Below are 24864 nucleotides of genomic sequence, written 5' to 3'. Positions count from 1 at the left end.
TATATTCATTACAATACAATGCTCGTGAAATATGAATCTAAAAGCTAAAAATGTTTATTTCTTTAACACTGCCTACTCCACCCACTAATGACTGCAAACTTATTTTTTAAACTGGATTTTATATTACTTTAAAAATTATTTTTTATCTTTGCATCTCTTGTTTGGAATTGCTATTTTTGATTTTTTTAAATTAAAAATAATAATAATAATACTAATTTTGCCTTTCGTATCTTATCTCTTAAGTCTTTTATTGTAAATCTGTATTCTTTAGTATGTTTTTAGATTTTTTGGCTCTGTAAAGCACTTTGAATTATTATGTTGTATGAAATATGTTATATAAATAAAGCTGCTTTGCCTCACAATCACTTTTGATACTTAAGTACAGTGAATATCAGAAACTTTTTTTACTTAATTTTACTCTGTAATATTAAAAAAGGTGAAATTACCTTATTTTCAAAGTCATCTTTTACTAAAGTGTGACTTAAAGGTCTTCATGCACCACTGTCAAAAGTTTACAGCGCTAAAGTGATATATATGATTTGGTTTTTTTACATCCCTTCAAGCTCCATCTGACTTCACCATAATAGCACATCTGCGTTCCAAATTTCAGCAGCTGGTGAGTCGAGTTTTATCAATCGAAGGAATCTCTAAATCTGTACCGTACGACTCGTCGAGGCAGGAAGTGCTCAGCATCTCACTGACCTTGCAGGGGGAGGACGGCGTTTCCGTGGATCATGATGCTCAGCTGGAGGACGAGCTGCGGAGCCGACTTCAGGAAGGCCTCCAGGAGGCGGAGCATGGTGATGTCAGCGCTCTCAAACATCAGCCGCCAGTGGAAGTGGCGACGGGGCCCGTTGCTGTGCCAACGGCTCTGGGCGCCCAGGTAGAGGGCGTGGATGTACCTGAGGGAGAGAGACAGAGTGGTTTAGAAAAGTGACCTTTAATCAGGCTTTGATCGTTCCTCGGCTTCTTTCAGAATATCATTTTTACCAGACGTTTCCTGAGGATTTTTAATAGCAAAAAGTAAAGTCTGCATATTATTTTTTGCTCCCACAATGTTTTTTTTTAATTTCTTGTTGCTGTGGATTGCTTTGATCAATCAAATCTTCGTCAGGCACCAAAACCACAATATCTTCAACAGTTGATGGCACTAAAAAGTCACTATTTAGACCGTATGAATCCTCAGAAAACAATAATTTAATCATCGATCAAAAGTGTCAACAACTGGAGAGCACGACAAAGTGATAAACAGTCAGACACCCTTTTGGAGTTCTGACATTCCCCAAATCAACACATTCCCATCCCAAGTCGTCAAATATTACCTCATAGTCAGTGCGATTCACGTCTACATATTCACATTATTCATATTTTCAAAACACTCTTTCATTTTCAGTAACTCTGATTTTCATAAAACAGAACATATTTTTATGTGAGAACTCACCAATTCTAAAGAGAAAAAGAAAAAAGATCTCTCAGAGTATGATGAAGGCGCTGCAGGTGCATGTTTTAGAGCAGCAATCTTCATTAGACGAACTCAACCGGTGTAAACACAAACAGATACAAGAGGATAGCAGAATAAAACCTAAACGACATCTTTCAGGAGAAAAAGTGCGCCGTCAGCCCGCTGTTCTCCTGGGAGACAAAAACACCTCGAGTGTTGTGCGCTCCTCCAGGGAAACACCTTTCCCCTCACCTGTCACCGTTCAACTCTGATGTGCTTTTGTTTTGTTGTTTCTTTGTGTCAGTGACGGTATCGGTCGCCGGGTCGCAGCGGGTCAACAGGCGAACGCTGCAGAGTAGCCTGGCTTTTTTTTTTTGGAGAGAAATGTTGATATGCGGAGGAGGAGATGGGCAGCGCTGCTCAAAGATCTGATCTTATTTTCACCTGCTGAGGTCCACGTTAAAGAGGCCCTGCTGTCAGTTTAAGAGGAAAACACAGGAAAACTTAAAAAAAAGCTTTATATTATAACTTTAGAAAAAAGGTGGAGTTTGTTGTGTTTTCAGATGTCTGGTTGGTGTTGATTAACTTACACGAGTGGTTTGTTTCCGATATCAGACAGAATTATCAACGTCTGTGCAGCGGGCCGATTCAACGATCTGGACAAAGTGGTTCCACCTTGGGTGTCGTTAAACCGTAACAGATCCCAAAAGTCAGAAGGGGGGCTAAAAAATGAGTCTTTTTTATTCCAGCTCTTGGAATGACCTGAAGGTTAGACTCAATCTAGACTCCCTTATCTCTCTAACCGCTGTTAAAACAGCCAATTCTCACTGCAAAGTCGTCAAATTCCTGCACTTGGTCAAGGATTTCAGTGTCACACACCGACACCAAAAGTCACCTTTCGTAACTGTATGACGTGCTGACAGACTGCGACACTTTTCATAGCAGTATGACACGCAGCTGGACAATGTCAGTTTGTAACGCTGCCATTAACGACATCTTACAAGGAGCTCAAAGGTCCCTATAGGGCGAAATGTTGCTGAATGTTGACCCAAACAACCGGATGTTTCAATTTTTGTTGCACAAGAAAAGAAATGTAAATATGAGGTATTTAACCGACAGCCATGTTTAAATGAGAAATGCCAATAAAAAAAGATTTGCTATTATAAAAAAAAACAAAAAAACAAAACATGTTTATATGACAACATTGTGAGAGAGATCCTCGTGTCCGTAATCCGTAAAAAAAACCAAAAACCAGTAATATGCATGCCAGGCCAGTAGGTGTAGGTAGGGCTGGGTGATATGGAAAAACAGTCTTATCGCGATAATTTTTCATTAATCAGTCAATATCGACATATATCACGATATACATCAAATCACTATTTCTGTCAAGCTTAAAGGTTTCCTTTGACTCCTAAGTGAGATATGAAGATATCATAACCAGTGATGCACGATGATTATTTCAACCGATACCAATAAACCGATCATTTCCAGCTTTTCGTGGCCGATATGACACCGATAGCCAAACATTTTTTTTTTGTTTTTTTAAAGGCTGAGATGTGGTGAGTACAGATTAATTTAATTTGTGCATTTTCATCAAGAAAAGATTTCAGACAAAAAGCTGGAAAATCACATTATCTTTAAAAAGAACATCCCCCAAACTGTCAGGAAGCAGCAGCTACAGAACAGTCCCTAAGTAACTGCTTTGTTTTACTCATTTACGATGGATTGTTGTGTATTTTGTGATTAAGGAGTCACACGTTGGATGGATGACTGAAAGTTGTGATTGAAATGCATCTGATGTTAGTGTGTGTGGTAGGAGGGACTGATGCATTATGGGAGAGGAGGATGGCAGACAGTAGTAGTAGTGCAGCAGCAGGACGACGAAATGTGGAGGAGAAATGAAGCTCGCTGGAGGAAAAGTGAGACGACACTCACTTCCTGCACTTCTGCATCCCCAAGCAGATTTTAAATAGAGGGGTAAAAATAACCCAGAACTGTACACACACATGCACACACACACACACACACACACACACACACACACACACACACACACACACACACACACACACACACACACACACACACACGTCAGCATATATGATGCTCTTCAAGCCTGCAAAGTACAGGCAAACACAGATACACGTGTATGAGATTGACACACAAGCACAACTCCTACACACCTTCATATACAATATGTCTCACGTGCACAGACACACACACACACACACACACACACACACACACACACACACACACACACTGACAGACAGGCAGGAAGGCCAACGAGGCAGCCTGGAAATCTGTAGCTCTGCAAATAATTTGCTGTCCAAGCACTGCTGGATCTCCTCCTCTCAGTCCTGATGTCTCTGTGTCTCTGCACCTCTGTAAACCTCCATTTGTGTCTTTTGTCTTATTGTCTTTGGATCTTGTACCTCTCACCTCTTTATTTATCTGTCTTTATTGTACGTCTGCTGTTTCAAGTGCCGTCCTCTGAGGCTGAAAAATTAAGCCAAAGCAAAAGCGGTTCATCCGTGGCCACTTATGGCTCCAACAGCGAGTCATTGACCCCCCCCATGATAAAATGCCAAACTTTACCGCAGATTATTATTATTATTATTTTTTTTTTTTTTTTACAGCTTTTTTTCTGGCTGTTATCATCTGGTCTGTGTGTTTCGGAGAGGAAGAGACCTCTGCAGATAATTCAGCTCCTGAAAAAAACTCCTAAACAATAAACACTAAAGAAATTTTAAGTTTCAGCTGGTTGCAATCTGCAATCCTCACCACTAGATGGCCCTAGATCCCCCTAAATTGTTCACACTGCTCCTTTAAATTTGGAAGAAGCTTTTCTCTAGATTCAGATTTCTCCTTTTGTTTCACAGTAACATAAATGTTTTATTCCTTAAGTCTTTCTTTGTCAACACGTTTCTTTCTATCCTCTTGCTATTTATGTTTGCCTTTTCTCTCACTTGTCTTATTTTTCTCACTTGGTGAGTATGTCTTTCATCCTCTGCCTTTCTTTCAGTGTTGATTTCTCCATTTATCTTCATCTTCCGCTTTTTTGTCCCTTTCTCTCGTTTTCTGCCCCCTTTCCTTTGCTTGTTATCTCTCATTTTGTTCCTCCCTCAATCCAATTTCATGCAGCTATTGTCTCTCTTTCACTCTCCCTCCAATTTATTTTGTTCTTCCCTCAGGCGTTCTCTCTGCCTCCAGCTCCCAATCTATAAAATCTATACGAATCCTCTCCTCCTGCTCCTCCTCTCCACTCACACCTCCGTCGCTCCTCTTTTCTCCTCCTCTGTATCCTTATTTTATCCTCCTTCCTCTGAGTGTTCTTCCTCTCCTCCTCTCGGCCAAAACTCTACTATCTACAAGGCCACAGTTGGACCGCTGAGACCCTGAACATTTGCAAAAAGAGCTTGAGAGTGTGTGTGTGTGTGTGTGTGTGTGTGTGTGTGTAAAGTCTTTAGAGAATTGCTGCCAAGTGTGATGGTGAGCCAAGAATGAACCCAAGGAGAGGGAGACACACACAGAAGAAATTAAACTCTTACACACACTTCATTTAAATCCCCTTTAAACGAATATTACAGGTCAACAGTTGAAACGCAGCGATCAGCAGCAAAAAGGAGAAGGAGGCACAGATTTGTAATTTAACTGAAATCACCAGAAGCAGCAGCAGCGCTTTTAACAGCCCAATCAGGAGGCTGTGGGATTATTGTGCCCCCCAAAATTAAACTATTTGCAGTTTTATTCTAATTCATTTACGCAAGTACTGCACTGAAAGTGATAGTTTGGGTTTTTTTTAAGGTTTGTATGAGTTATTGATCCATTGTCACTGTATTACATACAGTAGACGTTGGTTAGCACAAGTACCGCCACAGATGTTAACCCTTTAACACTTGGATCGCCGTCAGTTTTCTTGTGTTTCCTTCAGATGCCTTTCACGAGCGTCTAAATCTCAGAAACTTCAGAAAATTATTCAATTAAATATTGCTGACTGTCTTGGCCAGGTCTCCAGTGGGAGACTGGTCTCACCCAAACAGAGCTTTGAATGTGAAAACATACAGTGATATTTTAGACAAAAGGGTCAAACTCCAACAATGTGGCAGCTGCTCAGTGAAGGCCTGTATCTGTTTCAGCGTGACATTTCCCCCAAAGCCAGACTTATAAAGAAATAGCGTTCCCAGTTTGTTGTGGGAGAGCTTGACTGGTCTCCACAGAGCTCTGACCTCAACCCCATCCAGCACCTCTGAGATGAACTGGACTGAGAGCCAGACCTTATCAGCCAGCATCAGAGCTGTGGCTAAATGGGAGCAAATCTCTGCAGCCAGCGTCCAAAATCTGATGGAAAGCGTTCCCAAAATACCGAAGGCTGTTACAGCATCAGATAAATGCTCTTGGTTTTGGATTGGGATGTTCAACAATCACAATTGAAAGTTTAAAAAAAAAAAAGGTCCATAAACCACAAAGACAAAACTTACCAAAGTGTAATCAGCTGGTTAGTTTGTGAACCCTAAATATGAGTTGTAGTAACAATATCACTATATTTATAGGCTATATCACAATACACAATATACATCTTCAAATTTTGAAATCTCCTCTTAACTACTGTAGACTACGAAAATACTAAACTATGAAATTTTTCTGGCTGAGGTACTTCCATTGCTGGTATTATTTGTGATGTTTTGTTAGTTTTACTTTCATGCGCTTGTCTGTACTCTTATTTTGTGGTTCTCATCATGTGTTGTCTTTATTGTGAATAAAAAGAAAGAAGAGAAAAAACTATGAAATGAACTAGTTACAATAAAGTTAAATAAAGCAGCTACTGTCATAATAAAGTTAAAGTAGGTGTAGTAAATTCAAATAAAAAAATGTTATAAAAAGTTGAATAAAGTAGTGTTACATAGTGTTACTTACTTACTTAGTGTTAAATAAAATGCTTGAGCAAGAATTTCGTTTACATCCAGCTATCCAGTTAGCAATATTTGGTTCTAAAAACGCTTTAAAAATGTATAATTTAACTAAATGTTTTAATAACACGTGTTCTTTTAGTTTGCAGAACGTTCTCTTTAAAGTTAGAGTATTATTCTCTATAAAAAAAAAAATTAAAAAAAAAATGTTTTCCATTGTTAACATATCACATGACATTACATTTTCATTTTTAAAAAATGGTCTGTAATCTCAGGCCTCAAAAATATGTTCTCGAACGAAGGCTTTTAAAATGTTCCTCTTTAGTTCTCATGTAACATTGTGGGAACGTTTTATTAAAAAAAAACATTCTGTGATCTGTCACCTCTCAACATCACCAAAACATCCTCAAAATGTTGCAGTTAAAACATTAAAGATTAGACAGCATTTAACCTTATAGGAACATTATTTCTTTCATAATATTTTTTTCAAAATAATTTATTTTCTTTTAATAATTTATTTAAGTATTTGTTATTTATATTTAATTACTGTTTATTTATTTGGTTAATAGCTATTTTTTCCTACATTGTCTTCTTCTTTTTTCTGTAATTAATCATGAAAAATCATGTATGTATTTATGTCATAAATTGTAGTACAGGTTTAAATGAATAAGGAAACCAGTTAATTAATGTTCATTTTTCATTGTCTGTAATTATTACTGTTTTTTTTTTGTCTGTCTGTTTTTGCAAAATAATTTCTCTATTTCCTTTTTTACATGTTCGAAATAAATAAATAAATAAATAAATCAAAACATTATTGCAACTCGTAGGTAATGTTAATGTTGTGGGAACATTCCCTGATAATTGGGTATCTGCTGTATTTCACTGCAAACCTAATAAGCCGTTAGCTGCCTCTTCACAACCACAACTGTTGAGGGCCAATTATTGCAAATTGCAAAATTCTTCAAAAATACAACTGTGACTGTATATGCGTGAGTAAGATGATAGTATATTCGTATATTGCCCACCCTGAACTACCTGATGTAACCAAAAATACATAAATAAATAATCCGGCTAAAAATGTATGAAAGGTATTCTGTTGATATTCACAATCTGTCTTAGACGTACATGTAAATGATGACTTCCCATTTTTATAATTAGGATCATTATTGTAATAATTATAGTTCCTGCTAAGGCATCAATTCACAGGCTGCAGATTTCTCATCATTACGGCTCATTGAGTTGAAATTGGTCAGCGGACGCACATTGAGGACACAGCGAGAGGCGGTAAACAAAGGCCAGGAAACAGATATTAGAGTCAGGAGTAATTAATGATTTGTTTACCTGGAGGGACAAACGAGACTAATAATAACTCTGATGATATCAGAAGTGGAGAGTTGGCACCAGGAGGCTGCTATAATGTGAAATTACTCAATTATTTCCTAATGATTAATTCTGTATCTACAGCTTGCAAGACTAATGACATCAGTGTATGGTTTTCTGATGTTATAACTACATCTAACCCGCGGTGACATCACCGACAGACGGGCCGTTAGTGTAAATCCTCCATCGATGAGGGACAACGGAGACCAGCGGGGGAGAGTGTTTATTAATAACTCGTCCCCGCAGTTGATCAAAGCCTGGACTGGAGTTTTGACCCGCGCCCTCATCAGTCTCCACGGCGATAAATTGATACCAGCACCGGGCTTTTAACGAGCTGCTGATCTATTAGCTTGACTCATGCACACAAATTTCTCCAGATCCTGCAAATCTTTCAGCCAGTGAAAGAGAAAGAGAGAGAAAGAGAGAAAACGCTCTTTAACCTTCATCACTTGTCTGAAGAGACTCTCAACCTGCCCATTATCACGCCAGCAATCAGTGGCATTTATCGCCTCTCTATGTGTAGGCCCGTGTGTGTGTCTGTGTGTGTGTCTGTGTGTGTACATACATTTACACACTCCGCCATCAAATGTCTGTTATGAAACACACAGCGCTGGTGCTCAATTCTGATTGGCTGAGACGTGTTGGAAGATGTTGTGCAAGAAATATATAAATAAAAGTAGCGGCCATCTTACAGGACGACTGAAGGATGTGCCGTTTTTATTTGACCTCGGACCAGGAGCTCCAAAACGTTCAACTCGCCACATGGTGCCGCTCTGTCAGTAAACGTTCGTGTCAGATTATGACGTTTTTGGTATCCCTCTGTGGCAGTTGTTCTGGGATGCTGCTACTGTGATGTCAACAAATGCACATGGCTGGATGACGCAGCACGTGGTTATATTTAGAAAATATGAGCACAACGCCAACCGTCGACAAATGCACATGGCTGGGACGATGGTTAGGATTAAGCAACAAAGTCACGGATGGTTAAGTTTAGGAATTAGAGGTACGATGTCGAAAAAAAACCATCACATTCAGACGGAAAGTGCACACCGGACTCCTGCATCAACAACTCGTTCTCGCTCTGAACTTATCACATTGACAGTGACGGTCGGTGACCTTCCACATCAACCTGTGACAGTTTAGTTATCCTTGCCGCGTCTTTCTATGACGTTACAGTGCGCCACTATGGTCATGTTAACATATGCACATAGTGGGATGACGTGACATGGACCCTTTTAATGTACAAGTGCGGACTGTCGTGGATGGTTACGTTTAGGCAAATGAGGCACAGGGTGAAGTGTCGAAAAACACACACACACACACACACACACACACACACACACGGGACGCCAACTCTGGACTCCCACACGAAAGCAGGTTGTTTGTGGGACCTCTCCACCTGCCCTATAAGTGCGTCCGAGCTCCAAACTAAACTAACCAAAACCAGACTAGCCTAAAATAAACTAAACCAAAATGAACCGAACTAAACCAAACTAAACTAAACTAAACTAAACTAATCTGAACCAAACTCAACTCAACTCAACCAAACTTCACAAAAACCAAACCAAACATATGTAATCTCATGCATGTTGCATCCATGACGGACTTTGATTAAATCTCGATGTGGGGCCTGCAGTCACGATCTCTTCATGAACACTATCAGCACAGCAGCAAAAGTAGAAGCTATAGGATTTATTCAGACTCCCTAAAATCCCCTGTAGTGTGCCTCCTGTATAGAGAATATATCTTTGAATGTTGGGACACACTCCTGCAGTGAATAGGAATATGCAAAACAGTTACCATGGATCTCCAGTCGGTGATCTAAAGGGATACACGGTTATTTCAAGGTTAAATTAACAGCAAAATTGAACAAGAAAAACAATTTATATTCATTTAAGTTTCACTTTGTCTCTCCTTTGTGTCTACGGCGCGCAGAACTCATCAAGAGCGGTGAGCATAACAACAGCAGAATTTAATTCAGACAAATTAGGTAAATCTACAACGTCTTCATTAACGGGACCGCGACGTGCTCACAGCCTCACTTTGTGATTTATGGGTGTTTTGTTTCTACCTTTAAACTGGTGCACAAAGCAGTTTTAAAATGGGTGAATGTTTAAAAAATAAAAAACGCTGTGGCGATATGGAGCCACACAGGCATACGTTACTGTGTCAGCATCATGGCAGAGCCCCCCAGCAGATGAAAAAGCCCCCTGCAGAGGGTGGGTGGAGGTTAGAACAGTCAACCTCCTGCTAGTCTGTGAATAATGCAGCTGTCAAAAATCTCAAAATTAAACACATTGAATACACACAGGACAGCTCTAGGCTCTGCAGCGCTCGCAAACACAGACAGACATCTATGTGCACACACACACGCAAAAAACACACTTTGTTTACATGCAGGCAGACACACACAGCCGACTATAATCCCGTACAGGCTCATTGAGGAAAAATAAACACACTTGCACTCACAAACACACATACAGAGCACTAAAACTGGTGCTATCACCTAACAAAGTGCACTATTTCATTCCCGTATCAAAGAGTATAGAGTATGTTTAGCTCATAAAGAGTGCATCTGCTGTTTAACGTCATACAACTTAATTTGGATCAATGTAACTAGGTTTAGGACATTAAGGGTTCATATGCATTTCCAGTTTAATTTATTTGTTATGTTGTTTGTTATGTTTTATGTGTTAGGATTAAAAAACATACATTTAACGTTATATGTCATTTCAACCAACCAACCAACATATCTATCAACCAACCAACATATCAATCAACTAACCAACCAACCAAACAACCAACATATCAATCGACCTATCTATCGACCAACCAACCAACCAACCAACATATCAATCAATCAACATATCTATCAACCAACCAACCAACATATCAATCAACATATCTATCAGCTAACCAACCAACCAAACAACCAACATATCAATCAATCAACATATCTATCAACCAACCAACCAACATATCAATCAACATATCTATCAGCTAACCAACCAACCAACATATCAATCGACATATCTATCGACCAACCAACATATCTACCAGCCAACCAACCAACCAACCAACCAACACATCAGTCAGCATATCTATCAACCAACCAACATATCAACCAACAAACCTATCTAACCCTAACATATCAAAGTATCTATCAACCAACCAACCAACAAATCAATCAATGTATCTAGCAACCAACCAACCAACATATCAATCAACATATCTATCAACCTATCAACCAATTATATTGTGATATTTTTAAGCTTTATTCCGATACAGGATATAAATCTCAAAATTCTAAAATCTTTGAGTAGTTATATTAGTATTATTTATATAGTATAATATTTTAGTAGTCAACTACTGTTGTCTACTTAAATACCAAACTACTGAGTAAACTACTGTTACGATAAATATTTTATTGAATTTGACGTGTTGGTGTTTAGCAGTCTAAAGTTTCTCTTTGGAACAGCGATATCTCACAGATCTGTTTTTTTCTGTACGTGAAGCGCACATAAATATACCCACTCATTGAAAACAAGCCCAAATGCAACTTCTGAATAAAGAAATAACAGTCTTACTCAGAGAAACTTTTCAGTGGCTCTGGCAGCTCCCTCAGATCGCGCTGCATGTGTAACAGATGTTGCTGCTGTTACTTTTTCTCCACTGTGCTGCCGCTAACTGCATTTAAATAGGTCACTGATAAACATTTCAGCGGTTTTATTACGAGATACATTTTCAGAACTCTGTGCCCAGACTTGTTCACTCATTACTGTTCATTATACAGTGGGAATATTAGAATATTTGAGTCCTTCGTGTGAAACAGAAATTTTCAGCAGACTTTAAAGCGACTGACTCAAAGGGGAGCTGCACTTTTGGCTCCACAGGGAGCTGTGTAGAGTTTAATAAATTAATGAATTAGCTCAAGTGGCTTGAAGAAACTCAAGGCTACTTCAGCTGCTAATGCTAAACCCAAATCGCCATCTGAACTGTCAGTGGTTGAATTGCATTGTGGGTAATGTAGGCATCCCTTTGACAAAGGGAAAAGAGTATGTGGGATAAAATAGATGATATCTCTGTTTCTGCTGCATCAATTTTTATACTGTAAACAAACAAATGAACAAACTGTATATTGTGTCTAAACATTTTATGGACATACAAGGCTAAAGTAGTGGAGAAACTCGTACGAGAGTCTCACAAATTTAATGTGTTAATCCTGTTATTACCACAGCTGAGACACTGATGTGATGAATTCAGATGTTATCAGACTATACTGATGTTATGGAGTAGTGATCGTCTACGAGTGGCTGACAGGCCACATTTTGTCCCCCAAAGCCTCCCATCTGACCCATTATACTATTATACTATATTATTATATTATTTAGTATATCTAGAACTTTTTTTTTCTGTTTTAGACAATAGTGTCTGGCAGCTTTTGACAAGAACATAGATGGAGAACTGAGGCAATAATAATAATAATAATACTAATACTAATAATGATAATAATAAAAATATTTTTTGTTAATATGTTATTAATGAAATTTATCAATTTAAGTTTTTGTTTCGTTAATTTTAATAAAAATTATTTCTAAAAAAAAACCAATAAAAACTGACAAGCATGTATTTCTTTCTATATATATACACATACAATCATGTCTGCTTTGAAAAAATAGAGGCTCGTGGACAAATGTAGCTGATGATCCCTGTTGTAGGTCAACAGATATCCACAAATCCACAAATTGCAATCAAAATTTACTTTAATTTCATTTTCTTGTATTTTGCTCTTTCTCATCTACGCTTTAAATGGAGGATTACGTTGAATATATCACTCACTGTTGTCTCACTTTGAGCAGGTCAGAAAGTGTTGCTTTGTTTTAGACACGTTTGCGTTTCCTAGGATACCGAACTCTCCCTATGATTGGCTAGTAGTGGTTGCCTCGTGGGTTCGTTTGGTGAGATTTAGGCAAACGATTGAGATTGTTTAAGGTTTGACCAAGAAAGTCGGCCCAATAGACCCTGTATGTGACATAAATCCAAGCCCTCACAGGCCTCGTCAGGTCCTGTCGGGTCCCAGTTCACTTTAGCACAGATGCCAGACCTGTAGAGTTCAGACTGAAGCGGAGCCAAGCAGAACTACAAAGCCTGGACCTGATATCCAGTTCAAAGGTTGCTCTGGTTTTTTCGGGGATTTAGATCTGCCCATAGATGTGTATACCGAGAGCAGCGAGATTGAGCCGCTAACAGTGAGTGAGTGTTTGTATGGAAGCCCACACAGAGCAGAAATAATGTCTCCTCTCTGTCTGTGTGGAGCTCAGCTGTCAACACCGACCTACTTAGACCGCCACGCTGAGAAACCCAGCACGGAGAGAGGAGGATGTGAGATTACGGGAGAGTGTGAGGGGAGGAGGAGAGAGCAAGACGAAAAAGCAGAGAGATGAAGAGAAGAGGAAGGTTATGAGATTATGTGTGAGTGTGATGGGAGGAAAAGAGAAAGAAAAGGAGAAGACGGGCTGAAATGGGAAAATGCAAAAGGAGACAAGTGAAAGAGTGATGGAGAGAGAGCGACACACGGACAGGAAGGGAGGACATGATGTTTGTGTGTATTCCACTGTGTGTGTGCGTGCGTGTGTGTGTGTGTGTGTGTACAACGGAGGTGAACGAGCATTGATCGCTGCTGCCAAAGCTGCCGAGCTGCTGATCAGATAAGATCACGTCGAGCGCTGAAGTGTTTAATTGGGAATTGTGCGTGTGTGCATGCGTGTGCGTGTGTGTGTGTGTGTGTGTGTGTGTGTGTGTGTGTGTGTGTGTGTGTGATGTTATCACTTAACTCAAGGGCTCAAGTTTGATCTTTTATCTCTCCGCTGCTCTCTCTCTCACACATATCCGTCATTCAGGAGTTGTACAAAATTCAGAGCCGTCGTTTTACCGTGTGACGACTTCAAGGAGAAAAGAGGAGCAGAGGGGAGGAGAGGAGATATACGGGTTATAGGGAAACCTAATTGAAAGAGGTTAATGAGGAGGAAAGAAGCCAGAATTTGGAAAGTAGAAAGGAGAGCAGAGGAGGAGGAGAGACGTGAAACTGGGTAAACTTCCAGCTTACCTCTGTACCCTTCTTTGTCTTTGCTCTGGTACATTTTAAATAATCTTTTTTTTTTTTTTTTTTTAAAATAATCTTTACATTTCTTTTCTGCTATTTTTATTGGCAATTTTTATTATAATTTAATAGTTAATGTTAACTTTTATAACTTATCTCTTCATTCTTTTATGTAAATCTGTATCCTTTATTATATTTTTATTTTATTGCTCCATAAAACACTTTGAATTGCCGTTTTACAAAATGTAAGTTGATTTGAATTAAAATATTCCTGCATACCGACTGCCTTGAGCAAAGAAAGAAAATATAACCATAAATCTTAATTTATGTTAACTTTATATCTAAGTGTTAAGGTCACTTGAAATTTAGCTGCATTATTTTGTGAAGTTGTTGCAACTTCACAAAAAAAGTGATGTCGCTGCAGTTTTTAAAGGGTTAATTCACTATATAAGTGAGCCCATCCCTGATTCTCCTCCTTGGCCCTCACAGTGTTTGTGAGATTTCATGTTCATGACAACGAGACAGGTGGGGTCATAGTGACCTTGACCTTTGACCTTTGACCACCAAAGTCTGATCTGTTAATTGTTTAGTCCAAGTGGACGTTTGTGCCAAATTTGAAAAAAAAAATCCTTGAGGTGCTCTTGGGATATTGTACTCAGAAGAACAGGAAGTACTGACAGAAAAAGCTTTTGTATTTCTATATGTGAAGATCAAGAAATGTCAAAATCAGTTTAAAAAGAGGCACAAAGAAATGATGTTCACTAAATACAGGGATGAAGAGGCTGTTTACTGTTTATTTATTTTGTTATTTACTCTTTTGTGTTGCCTTGAGTTGTGTGTGTGTGTGTGTATGTATGTGTATATATGTTTTAATGTATTTGTGTGCATGAATGTGTATTAGTATGTGTGCATGTTTATATACATAAACAGAGGATATTATACATAAATTATAGAAAAGCTGCCATGATTTGACAATAAATTACAAAGAAACAGATTATTTTTGATAGATTAATATGTCTGCAATTATTTTTTAGATTTCTGAATAAGGTTTAAACGTAAGAATTTATATATCTATTAAGATGAATATTTTTGTAATTAATTTATATCTTGTAAGATAACGATTATATTTCAGAATAAGTCTTAGATAATTAATTATTGTATGACTTTATATTGATGTGGAAGCTAATAATTGAGTATTATTAAGTTATGGATGAGGGGTGGTTTTAAATAAATTCTTAATTCTTCCCACTCCTTTTCGGGTTTGTGAATCAAATCGTACATTTTGTGATGTATTTTTTATGTCTGTCCACTACTTTATGATTGTTTTTTTTTTTTACATGTTCGGATTAAACTATTACTACTTCTACATACAGACGAAAAACGTCTCCGGCCTCAGCTTTCGATGGCACAGAGGCATAAAAAAAGAAAAGATTAGGTCAGGAGAAAGTAGTGGAGTAAAGAAAAGAATAAAAAGGGAAAGTAAGGACACAAAAAGGATATAATAAGGTAAAGAAGGAGGTGAAGAGGTGATAAAGAGAGGTGAAAGGAGGTGAGGAGGAACAGACGGGAGAGAAGGGGGAGGAAAGAGGGGAGAGGCGAGGTGAGGAGATTTATGGCGTGAAGAGGAGGTAATGAAGGGCGAGAAGAAAAGGTAATGGAGGGAGAGAAGAAAAGAGGAACGGAGGAGGAGATGATCGGTGAGCTGCCGCCTGCGCTGATCAATCACTGTTTATGGAACGATCAGGAGAGAGGGAGAGATATTTATTACAGAGAGAGAAATAAACGATAACGGGGCAGTGAAAGAGAGATGGATGCTGAGAGTCAAATCATTATTTCTTTTTGTCTCTCCCTCTTTGCTTCTTTGTGTTGTCTCTGTGTCTTTCTCTCCCGTTTTCTCTCCTTCCTCCCGTCATTCGTCGTCATGTATGTTTCTCTCTCTCACGTTTCTTTGGCTGCTCCCTCGTTCTTCGGTCTACAGCTTCAACCCCACACACGCTCGCATCGCTCTGCGCACAAAATATCAAAATATATCAGACTGTAAAAACATCATATTAATATGATTTTCTACTTTCATTGATAAATATCAAATACTCATTCATTTTCAGAATTTTAACCCTTTAAATGCCAGGTTTTTGTCATGATGCCACTATGTTTTTAGATGGAAAAAAATATATATATTTAATATACTACATGCAAAGCAGATTTTTTTTGTGGGGGGGGTATGTCAATAGGCGGGTTTCCCTTCGCCCTTAAATAGCAGAAAATGAAATTGTGAATACAAAATACGTCTCAAGGAAACATGTCAATTTAAAAAAACCTCACATTTATCGCAAAAATGTTTTTGCGCTCACATGAGGTGGTATTTCAGGCGATTCCAAAAAGCCATATTTTGCAAAACTGCAATGGAAACACTTTATTTGCTTTTATAGCTCATATAATGTGTAACACTGGGTGGCGGTAATGTGACTTCATGGATGCCAAATGCCATTAAACCCAAAAAAGAAGAAAAAATACACTAAGTCGACTCGTTATGTTGGACGAAGAAAGAGACCGAGATCGTCTCAACTCTGATACGAGACAAAGAAATGATGGCGATTTTAGCTCAGCTTCAATGAGTGGCTGCAATAGAAATAAACCTGCCAATGTTTTGGACATCCATCGCCGAAAATCATGCAACAATAGCGAGAGAAGTCGCACAATATAACTCAATAGATAGATCGAAGATATCGCTTAAGTTTTGTGCAAATCTCCAAAGGAAACTCCGCTACTGATTTGCAGCAGCAGTGATTGTGACAGTGCACCCAGTGGAAATAGCATGTACTTTCTCCAAATGCCAAATATGGTAAAAAAAAATGAAAAACAAAAACAAATAAAATTCAAAGGCGAAAGCCCAAATTGATACCCAGAAATATTACAATGCATGTTTTTATGCGTTGATGGCTGTGGGATCAAAAAGTGCAGTTTGAATGGGTTTCAATGGCACAATTTGTTCACCTAAAAGTCTGAATGTAACAATTTAGTTTAGACAGTGTATTTTTAGACTTTAGAATATTATAATAAAATAATTGTCTGAGGAGCCGAGTCTTGTCAGAATGTATCATATGCATGAACACAGTCAAATTATCAAAAAATGAAGAATGAAAAGAATTCACCAAACAGTCCCGAAGGGTTAAACAGATCTGGTGTTTGGCTTAATGGTGACTGTCTGTGTCTCCTCTCCTCTCCTCTCTCTTCTCCTCTCCTCTCCTCTCCTCTGTCCTCTCCTCTCCTCTCCTCTCCTCTGTCCTCTCCTCTCCTCTCCTCTCCTCTCCTCTCCTCTCCTCTGTCCTCTCTCCTCTCCTCTCCTCTCCTCTCCTCTGTCCTCTCCTCTCCTCTCCTCTCCTCTGTCCTCTCCTCTCCTCTCCTCTGTCCTCTCCTCTCCTCTCCTCTCCTCTCCTCTCCCCTCCCCTCCTTTCTCCTCTCCTCCTCTGTCCTCTCCTCTCCTCTCCTCTGTCCTCTCCTCTCCTCTCCTCTGTCCTCTCCTCTCCTCTCCTCTCCTCTCCTCTCCTCTCCTCTTTCCTCTCCTCTCCTCTGTCCTCTCCTCTCCTCTCCTCTCCTCGTGTCTCGGCAGATTTTGAAGGTCATTACTTTCAGAACATTTAATCACAGTAGGACGCCGAGTTTCTGCTCGGCCTCCTGCCGCTGAGGGTCAGCCCAAAATATTTCAACAGTCATTCCCAGTTTTCAACAGATGAAATAACTGCTGCTCCCTCTCCTCTCGTCCGGCCTCCCCTCCGCAGCTCGCCGGGGTTTACTAAAAACACTCCTTTTTGCTTTTTAATCATATTCATCTAAAAGCTGCCTGCACAAACTGGCTAACATGAAAAGAGCAGGATTGGAACAAAATAAATTAAATTAATCTCAAAAGAATTAAAAAGATAAAATATTAAATTAAAAAGTGGGGAATAAGAAAGCATGAAAGACAAATTACTTCACATGAAAAGCTGGTTTTTAAAGTCAGTCTTAAGAAAAGATTTTAAACCATTATGTTCACAACCAAAGACTTAAGACCGAAACTGTTGTGTATGATTATATAATCCTTATAATCTCATTTATACTGTTTTTCTTTCCTCTATCCATATTTCTGAGTGGCCCAGTTTTACTAAAAACAAAAACTCCCATGGAGAAAATCCACCTGAAATCCCCTGAACTCTGTTAAAATATCAATTATTCGTGATGCATCTTGCTCGCTGAATGCGGGTGTTGTTGAGATGTTTGTGACAGCAGAAAATCATCAAACCAGCAGGAAACACTGATGTTGTCAGCTGTCTCAGAGTTAAAAACTAAATCTGCTTTTTTAGTCCAGAGGCAGAAAACCGAAAATACAGAGATTATACATCTTGTCAGTACATTGTAGAAAGTCATTCTGGGAGATTAAATGTTTAAAAAGCTTTTTCAAGTTGTTGAGTGTAATTTTGTGTTTCACCACAACTGATACATTGGCTTATTTTACCGTCAGTCGCACACTCATATACGGTCTATAGTACAGGCACTTCGTACGCGGCGCCGATTGTGAAGTTGTGCACTCTGAAAGAAACGGCAACATTTCTCCACCTTAAGCTCTAAAACAGAATTAAAAAGAGGTCTGAATTTTTCAAAGTCACTTTTCAATCATATTTAGAGCAATATTTGCAAACTTTGTCAGATTTATGTCATTGAAAAAGGTGTTCAAGATAATGTCACTGTCAAATAACAATGCTTAGAATTGAATCTAAATGTTAAATATTAAATCTAAATGTTATATCTTAATATTAAATCCTACATCTAAATGTTAAATATTAAATCTAAATGTTGTTACGTCTTAATATCAAATCCTATATCTAAATGTTATATGTTAAATCTTATTTCTGAATGTTATATGTTAAATCTAAATGTTATGTCACATCTAAATGTCATATGTTATATCTTATTTCCAAATGTTATATGTTAAATCTAAATGTTAAATCTTATTTTTAGATGTTATATGTTAAATCTCATTTCTAAATGTTATATGTTGAATCTATATGTTAAGTCTTAGTTCTAAATGTTATATGTTAAATCTAAATGTTAAATCTTATTTCAAAATGTTATATGTTAAATCTCAATGTTATGTCACATCTAAATGTCATATGTTATATCTTATTTGCAAATGTTATATGTTAAATCTAAATGTTAAATCTTATTTCAAAATGTTATTTGTTAAATTTTAAATCTATAGGTTATATGTTAAATCAAAATCTTAAATCTAAATATTAAGTCTTTATGTCAAGATTCCAAATATTTACCTGTATAATATGCAAATCCACACTGCCGCTAAGCAGAAGTACCTAAATAAGAGCTCAATGTATTGATTGGCGGATGGCGACCGACATCTTTCCGTTTGAAATGAGAAAATCAAAATCGGGAAATGAGATGCGACCCCACGGTTCCTCTCTGCCTCACTACAGGCCTTTAGGAGAGCGGCCCGCACCTCAGGAGAGACGGACTCACTGTACTAGCCCAATTCAGCCAGAGCTAACGGGTTAATATACTGTATATGTGTGTGTGTGAGTGTGTGTATATATATATATATATATATATATATATATATATATATATATGTATGTATGTATGTATGTATGTATATCTACATATTTCTTGGAGCAGCATCTAGTGGCCATTAGAGGAACTGCATCTTCAGTCACGTCTGTAAACTACAGTCTACATTCACTCACCGTGGTTACTGCACATTATGAACACATCCTGCATTAAAGTTTCACAATTCTTACACAATTAAGTTTGCTGTTAATAAGATTACACAAAGAAATTTGTAGAAGTGTTGCAGACGACTGCAGATGGTAGCAGTTTGACTGCTGAAGGTGACGCACAAAAGCAGTTCAGACAGAGGAAGAAATAAATGGTGGGCTGTTCACAGATCACCGTGTGTGTGTGTGTGTGTGTGTGTGTGTGTGTGTGTGTGTGTGTGTGTGTGTGTGTGTGTGTGTGTGTGGTGTCTAGGAGTTGCTGTCCAATATAGCTTCTCCCAACACGCCGCTACCATGGTTACGCAGGGATATGAGGCGCCACGGAAACAAACAGAGAGACGTTGGAGCACGCTCACTGCTGATCACCTGGCTGTTGCTCACCCTCACACACACACACACACACACACACACACACACACACACACACACACACAAAAAAGAGGTGATACACGTGCAAAAGCATAGAAACAGACACACATACAGTATGCACTAAATCTGCTGCTGCTATGAAGTCAGCACCCATCACCTGCTGTCTGACACATACACATGCATACATGCACACACACACGTACGCATGTGCACGCACGCACACACCAGCTATAAATATCCATGTGCCACTCAAAGTGAATCAGTTGTCTATCCCCAAGCTGCTGTCCCACATAGCCACTCAACTGAGCTGTGTGTCAGATTGTGTGTGTGAGAGAGAGGAAAAGTGTTATTTTAAGTCGTGTGTTTGAACGACGGAGCGAGGGGTAGAAATCCGAGGAGAAGAAGAAACAGAGAGTGTCTGTGTGCGTCAGAGTAAGCTTGTGTATGTTTTGCAGTTGCGCTGCGTATTTTTGCATGTGTGTGTGTCAGAATAAACATTTCATCCGCCTGCGAGTGATGCAGGCACCCCCTCGGCCAATCAGTAATGAGTAAACAAACGCAGCGCCCCCCTCGGGCCAATCAGAGCAGCTTTAGAAAAGCCAGAAGGAAGTCAGAACGAGGCCGAAGAGGGTCTGAAGTTTCAGATAAACTGCTCGACATAACGGCAATTAAACCGGTGATTGTGGCGCCCCCTGAGGCCAATCAGTGCAATATTTGAAGATGCTGCAATAAAAGAAAAGATCACACAATTTCTGGGAGAATTACAGTAAAAAAAAAACAACAAAAAAACATCTTAAAGCAAGGAGAAAAAACTGAAAATATCCAAGAAAGAGCTAATGTTTCTCTCCCCCAAAACAGCTCGTTGACGATCCCTCTCTGTCCTGTTTGGTTAAAACTGTCAGATGAGTGACGTCTTTGGTTTGGAGAATTTTCACACCGAGATTCATGTTTATTACTCTGAGCCTTTTGTGCTTTTTGATTCTGGCCTAAATGGTTTATTTTCTTTGAAGTGTGATCTTTTAAAGGCTACACTTACTCCGCAGTATTTTTTTCCTTAATGTCAAAAACTTCCACTTAAAGACCAAAACCTACAATGTGTTCACACAACAGGATCGACTTCCCCACACTGACATAAAGACCTAAATCTTAAAAAAAAAAAAAAAGTTGTGCAGTAGTTTCATTTTCCAAAAAGCTCAGTATGGTAGTTTTTTTTTGTTTGGTTTTTTTTTTTTGATTTTTAACAAATGTTACTTCACAGGAGAAAATAGTACATATGTTAGGGACTATTTTCAGAGGTGGAGTAATACACATTTGTATTTACATACTTCTAGCATCATGTCAAGAAAAGCCTTTTTTTTTGCAAAATATATGACTTTTTCAATCACCTGAAATACTACCTCAAGCGAGCATAAAAACAGTTCTGCAAAAAATTATTATTATTATTATTTTTAAATTGGTTTGTTTCCATTAGGTTTATTTTATATTCACAAGTTCAATTTGCGCAATTTGAAGGGTTAATGGAAACCAGCCTATATTCACCCATTCACACCCATTCATACACAGTCTACCGTAAAAGGTGCCACCTGCTACACGGTTTATTCATATATAATCACACACACATAGAACAGCCATCGGGAGCAATCAGGAGTTCAGATTCCTGCCCAAAGATACTTCCACATTTCGACTGCCAACCGAGCCACAGTAGTGTTTTTTGAAAATTAAAGCATGTAAACATGTTCTAGTAGAAATGAAAAAATACAGGTATGAACCTGAAAATTAGCAATACTGATCCACTTTAAATAATTCTGCAAAGTCACAAATGCTTATTCACTGACAGCTCTCACAGCACCTGCAGGATGAAAGGTTTTTTTTATTGTTCTGTATTTTTTTAATGTTTAAACACTGTGAGCACTAAGGTTAGAGTAAACACTGTCAACCTGAATACACAGCAAAAAGCAGAGACAGGTTGTGTTTACCTTAATAACATTTAACTGAAACCACAATCTGTGCAGCCGCGTGTGCGTGCTGCCTTCATGTGCTCGTCCAAAACTTCTACACGCTGTTCGTCACCGAAACTCACAAACAAAATCATGCAAACAAAGCTCTTCTGAGAGGCGTCATGCAAAATTAGTGGCATCTTCTGATTTTTTTAAAGAAATCCTAAATCCCCACAGCCCCTGAAGGCACCGCGGCACGACAACAGGTGTCAGCCGCAATCACACAACCAGCCTGAAGCATTTTAACAGACAGGAAAGAGACTCAGGTTAAAAACACTGGCGTGAGGCTTGAATGAGGTTATAAAAGAGCGAAGGAGAGGAATTCATCGTTCAAAAGCCGAGAGCTCGGCAGCACCGGAGGGACGCAGTTTGAAAGCAGATGGATGATGTGATAAATATCTAAGTATACACTCAGGAGGCCTGTAGTATTCAAGCAGCAGTCAGACTTCCTGCCTCAGAACACTCTTCCTGGCACATTTTCATTTTATTCATCGACACAAAAATAGAACTCTTATTATCTGTTTAGTGAAGATACGTCACCGCTGCTGCTGAAACCTTGGAGATGCTTGAAAAAAAAGTCACAAAACACAACTGAGTACATGTATATACAGCACACACACACACACACACACACACACACACACACACACACACACACACACACACACACACACACACACACAGAGGGGGCAGAGGTGCTCAGTAAAACCAAACTCACACCCATGGTTCAGCATATAATGCTTTAAGCATCACAAAATGTCACCCCAAACCCCCCCAAACAGTCGCCATGGATACTGACCCACATTTGAGCGTCACATGAAGATCTGCTTCTCATTTACATTCACCTCAAATAAATCCTCATCATCCAACCTGAACCTGCAGCACCTGGACTCGAGAGGAAAAACTCAAAAAGTAGGAAATATTAAAAAAAAAGTTAAAGAATTGAGATTTTTTTTTTTTTTAATTGTGTTAAAAAAGTTGTTGTTTTTGTTTTTTTAAGATAGCGCTAGAACTCTGCGAGGTACAGTTTAATGAATCATGCTCCCGCCAGATTTCTGATCATTATTTTTCTGTCCCACAGTTTCAACAAATTCTCAAATCAATATATTCTACGTTTACTTATTACGCGCTCGCTGACCTCCTGTATTTGTTATTTAGGTGTCAAGATACGCGTTACATGTGTTGTGTCTTTTTCAAATACACTTTTCTCAACATTCATATAGGAAGCAAACAGCAGCTTCCAGGTGAAAGTCTGAGGTTTGTTGGACCCATCCAACAACAAATCCCATTTAGGGACTTTCCAAACATTTTATGCTGTCACTGGCAGCATTTCAAACTGACATCAAGTGGTGTATTATACATTATAAACTGACACCTGCTGGTGTATCATACCACCCAGACAGGTGCCATATAGCCGACTGATGGCGTATCATACTGCCACAAAATGTGGCTTTTGGTGACAATGTGTGATGCTGAACCCACTGAGCAATATTCCTGTATTTGACCATTTAGGAATGAGAACAGGATGGTGAAACAGCTCGAGGGGTTTTGAGACAGGGCTTGTTTAAGGTGCTTGCAAAATGCATTTTCCTGGAAGCTTTCTAAAATTTGTTTGCCCTGTAGTCATATTGTTTTTTTGTTGTAATTAATTTTGTGATGAAATTTTCTGCTATGTTTTCTGTCTGTCTTTTAACACAGAGACCATCTGAAAAGTTGGTGCTGTCATTGTAAGTTGACTTCTCTTGGATTCAGTCTGTTTCGTAGAATCACAAATACAGAAAACTCAAGATTAAATCTTTGATTTGGTCCTGAAGTTTCTCACAGCCTTTATACATGTGACTGAACATGGTGTTACAATAAGCCGCTTTTGTAGTTTTTTGTGTGTGTGTTTCAGCAGGTGTTGCTTCTTTCAAACTGTGGTGATTTGATTTTGGAAACAAACTCGTGAAATGTTCAGCCAGGATTAGTGGAGGCGTTTTGGTGGCTTTCGGAGTGATTTGGTTGTTAAAAAAAGAAGCAGCAGTTACTCCGACCGACGGAGGGAGATTAATTCTCAAATTTCAAACCGGAGACACTCAGATGAGAAACTGAAACATGTTTGGATTTAACACAGTTTTACATCTTTAAGACGCCCACTTCTTTACAAACACATATCTGAAAAGCTGAATTCTCTCCCTCTCCATCGCTCTCGCTCTCTCATACACACTATAATCAGCTCCGTCAGCTCTGGCACTAAACACAGTCCAGTGATATAAGATGCCATTAAACCATTAACAGCCTGCTGATTATCTCCGCTCATTTCTCTGTTGTTCTGCCTCAGTCTGGATGTTTGTTCATGTTTGTGTCTGCGTGTGAAAATTAGGTGTCAGCTGTGTTTTTTCCAGAGAATTGAACGTTTTTGTCTTTACATATTCTGCCTCACTAGCCGCTGGGACAATACCAGTACCAGATCAATCAACTTATCAGGCTTGTTTTTGCCTCTCTCCCTTGACTGTGAGCATAAAATATGTCGTCTCAAACTAAGCCATCACTTTTCATGCATTATTGGCCAGATTTTTCTTATATTGTTCTTGAGGTTTGGTGAAATTAAAGTTCCAACTTTAGACCCTTTAAATTGGAAACACATTTTAGGGATATTGACAAAGACCGGACAGCCCACGCATAACGATTAATTCCGCCAAAATACACCATTTTTTAATCTCGACAGTCCAAATAGAGAAATTGGACAGAAACGCTGGGTGACGGGCAGACTATGATTAAAGTTGTGCTGCTTGGTAACCTTATAAAACCTAAAAGAACACATATTTCTGCATGAACCTCCACCAGAACAGAGACAGATATCCAGACAAAGTTGTTTCTTCTCAATAAAACACAAAAAAATGCAATAAAACTGAGCAAAAATACA

At 38.7% G+C, this 24864-nt stretch overlaps 1 protein-coding gene across 1 annotated transcript in view; it reads right to left on the bottom strand.

The window, feature by feature from the left end:
* Positions 1-24864, bottom strand: part of LOC121947286 (XK-related protein 7-like) — a 148473-nt gene that overhangs the window by 15413 nt on the left and 108196 nt on the right. The window contains exon 10 of the mRNA XM_088081714.1: positions 703-902. Coding sequence (XP_087937840.1) covers positions 703-902 — 200 coding nt within the window. The remainder of the gene's footprint in view (positions 1-702; positions 903-24864) is intronic.

Source organism: Plectropomus leopardus, chromosome 9, assembly GCF_026936395.1.
Source record: "Plectropomus leopardus strain MGB_pleo_1.0 chromosome 9, ASM2693639v1, whole genome shotgun sequence".
NCBI lineage: Eukaryota > Metazoa > Chordata > Actinopteri > Perciformes > Serranidae > Plectropomus > Plectropomus leopardus.
The sequence above is the reverse complement of the archived record's forward strand: the minus strand, read 5'-3'. Positions and strand labels throughout refer to the sequence as shown.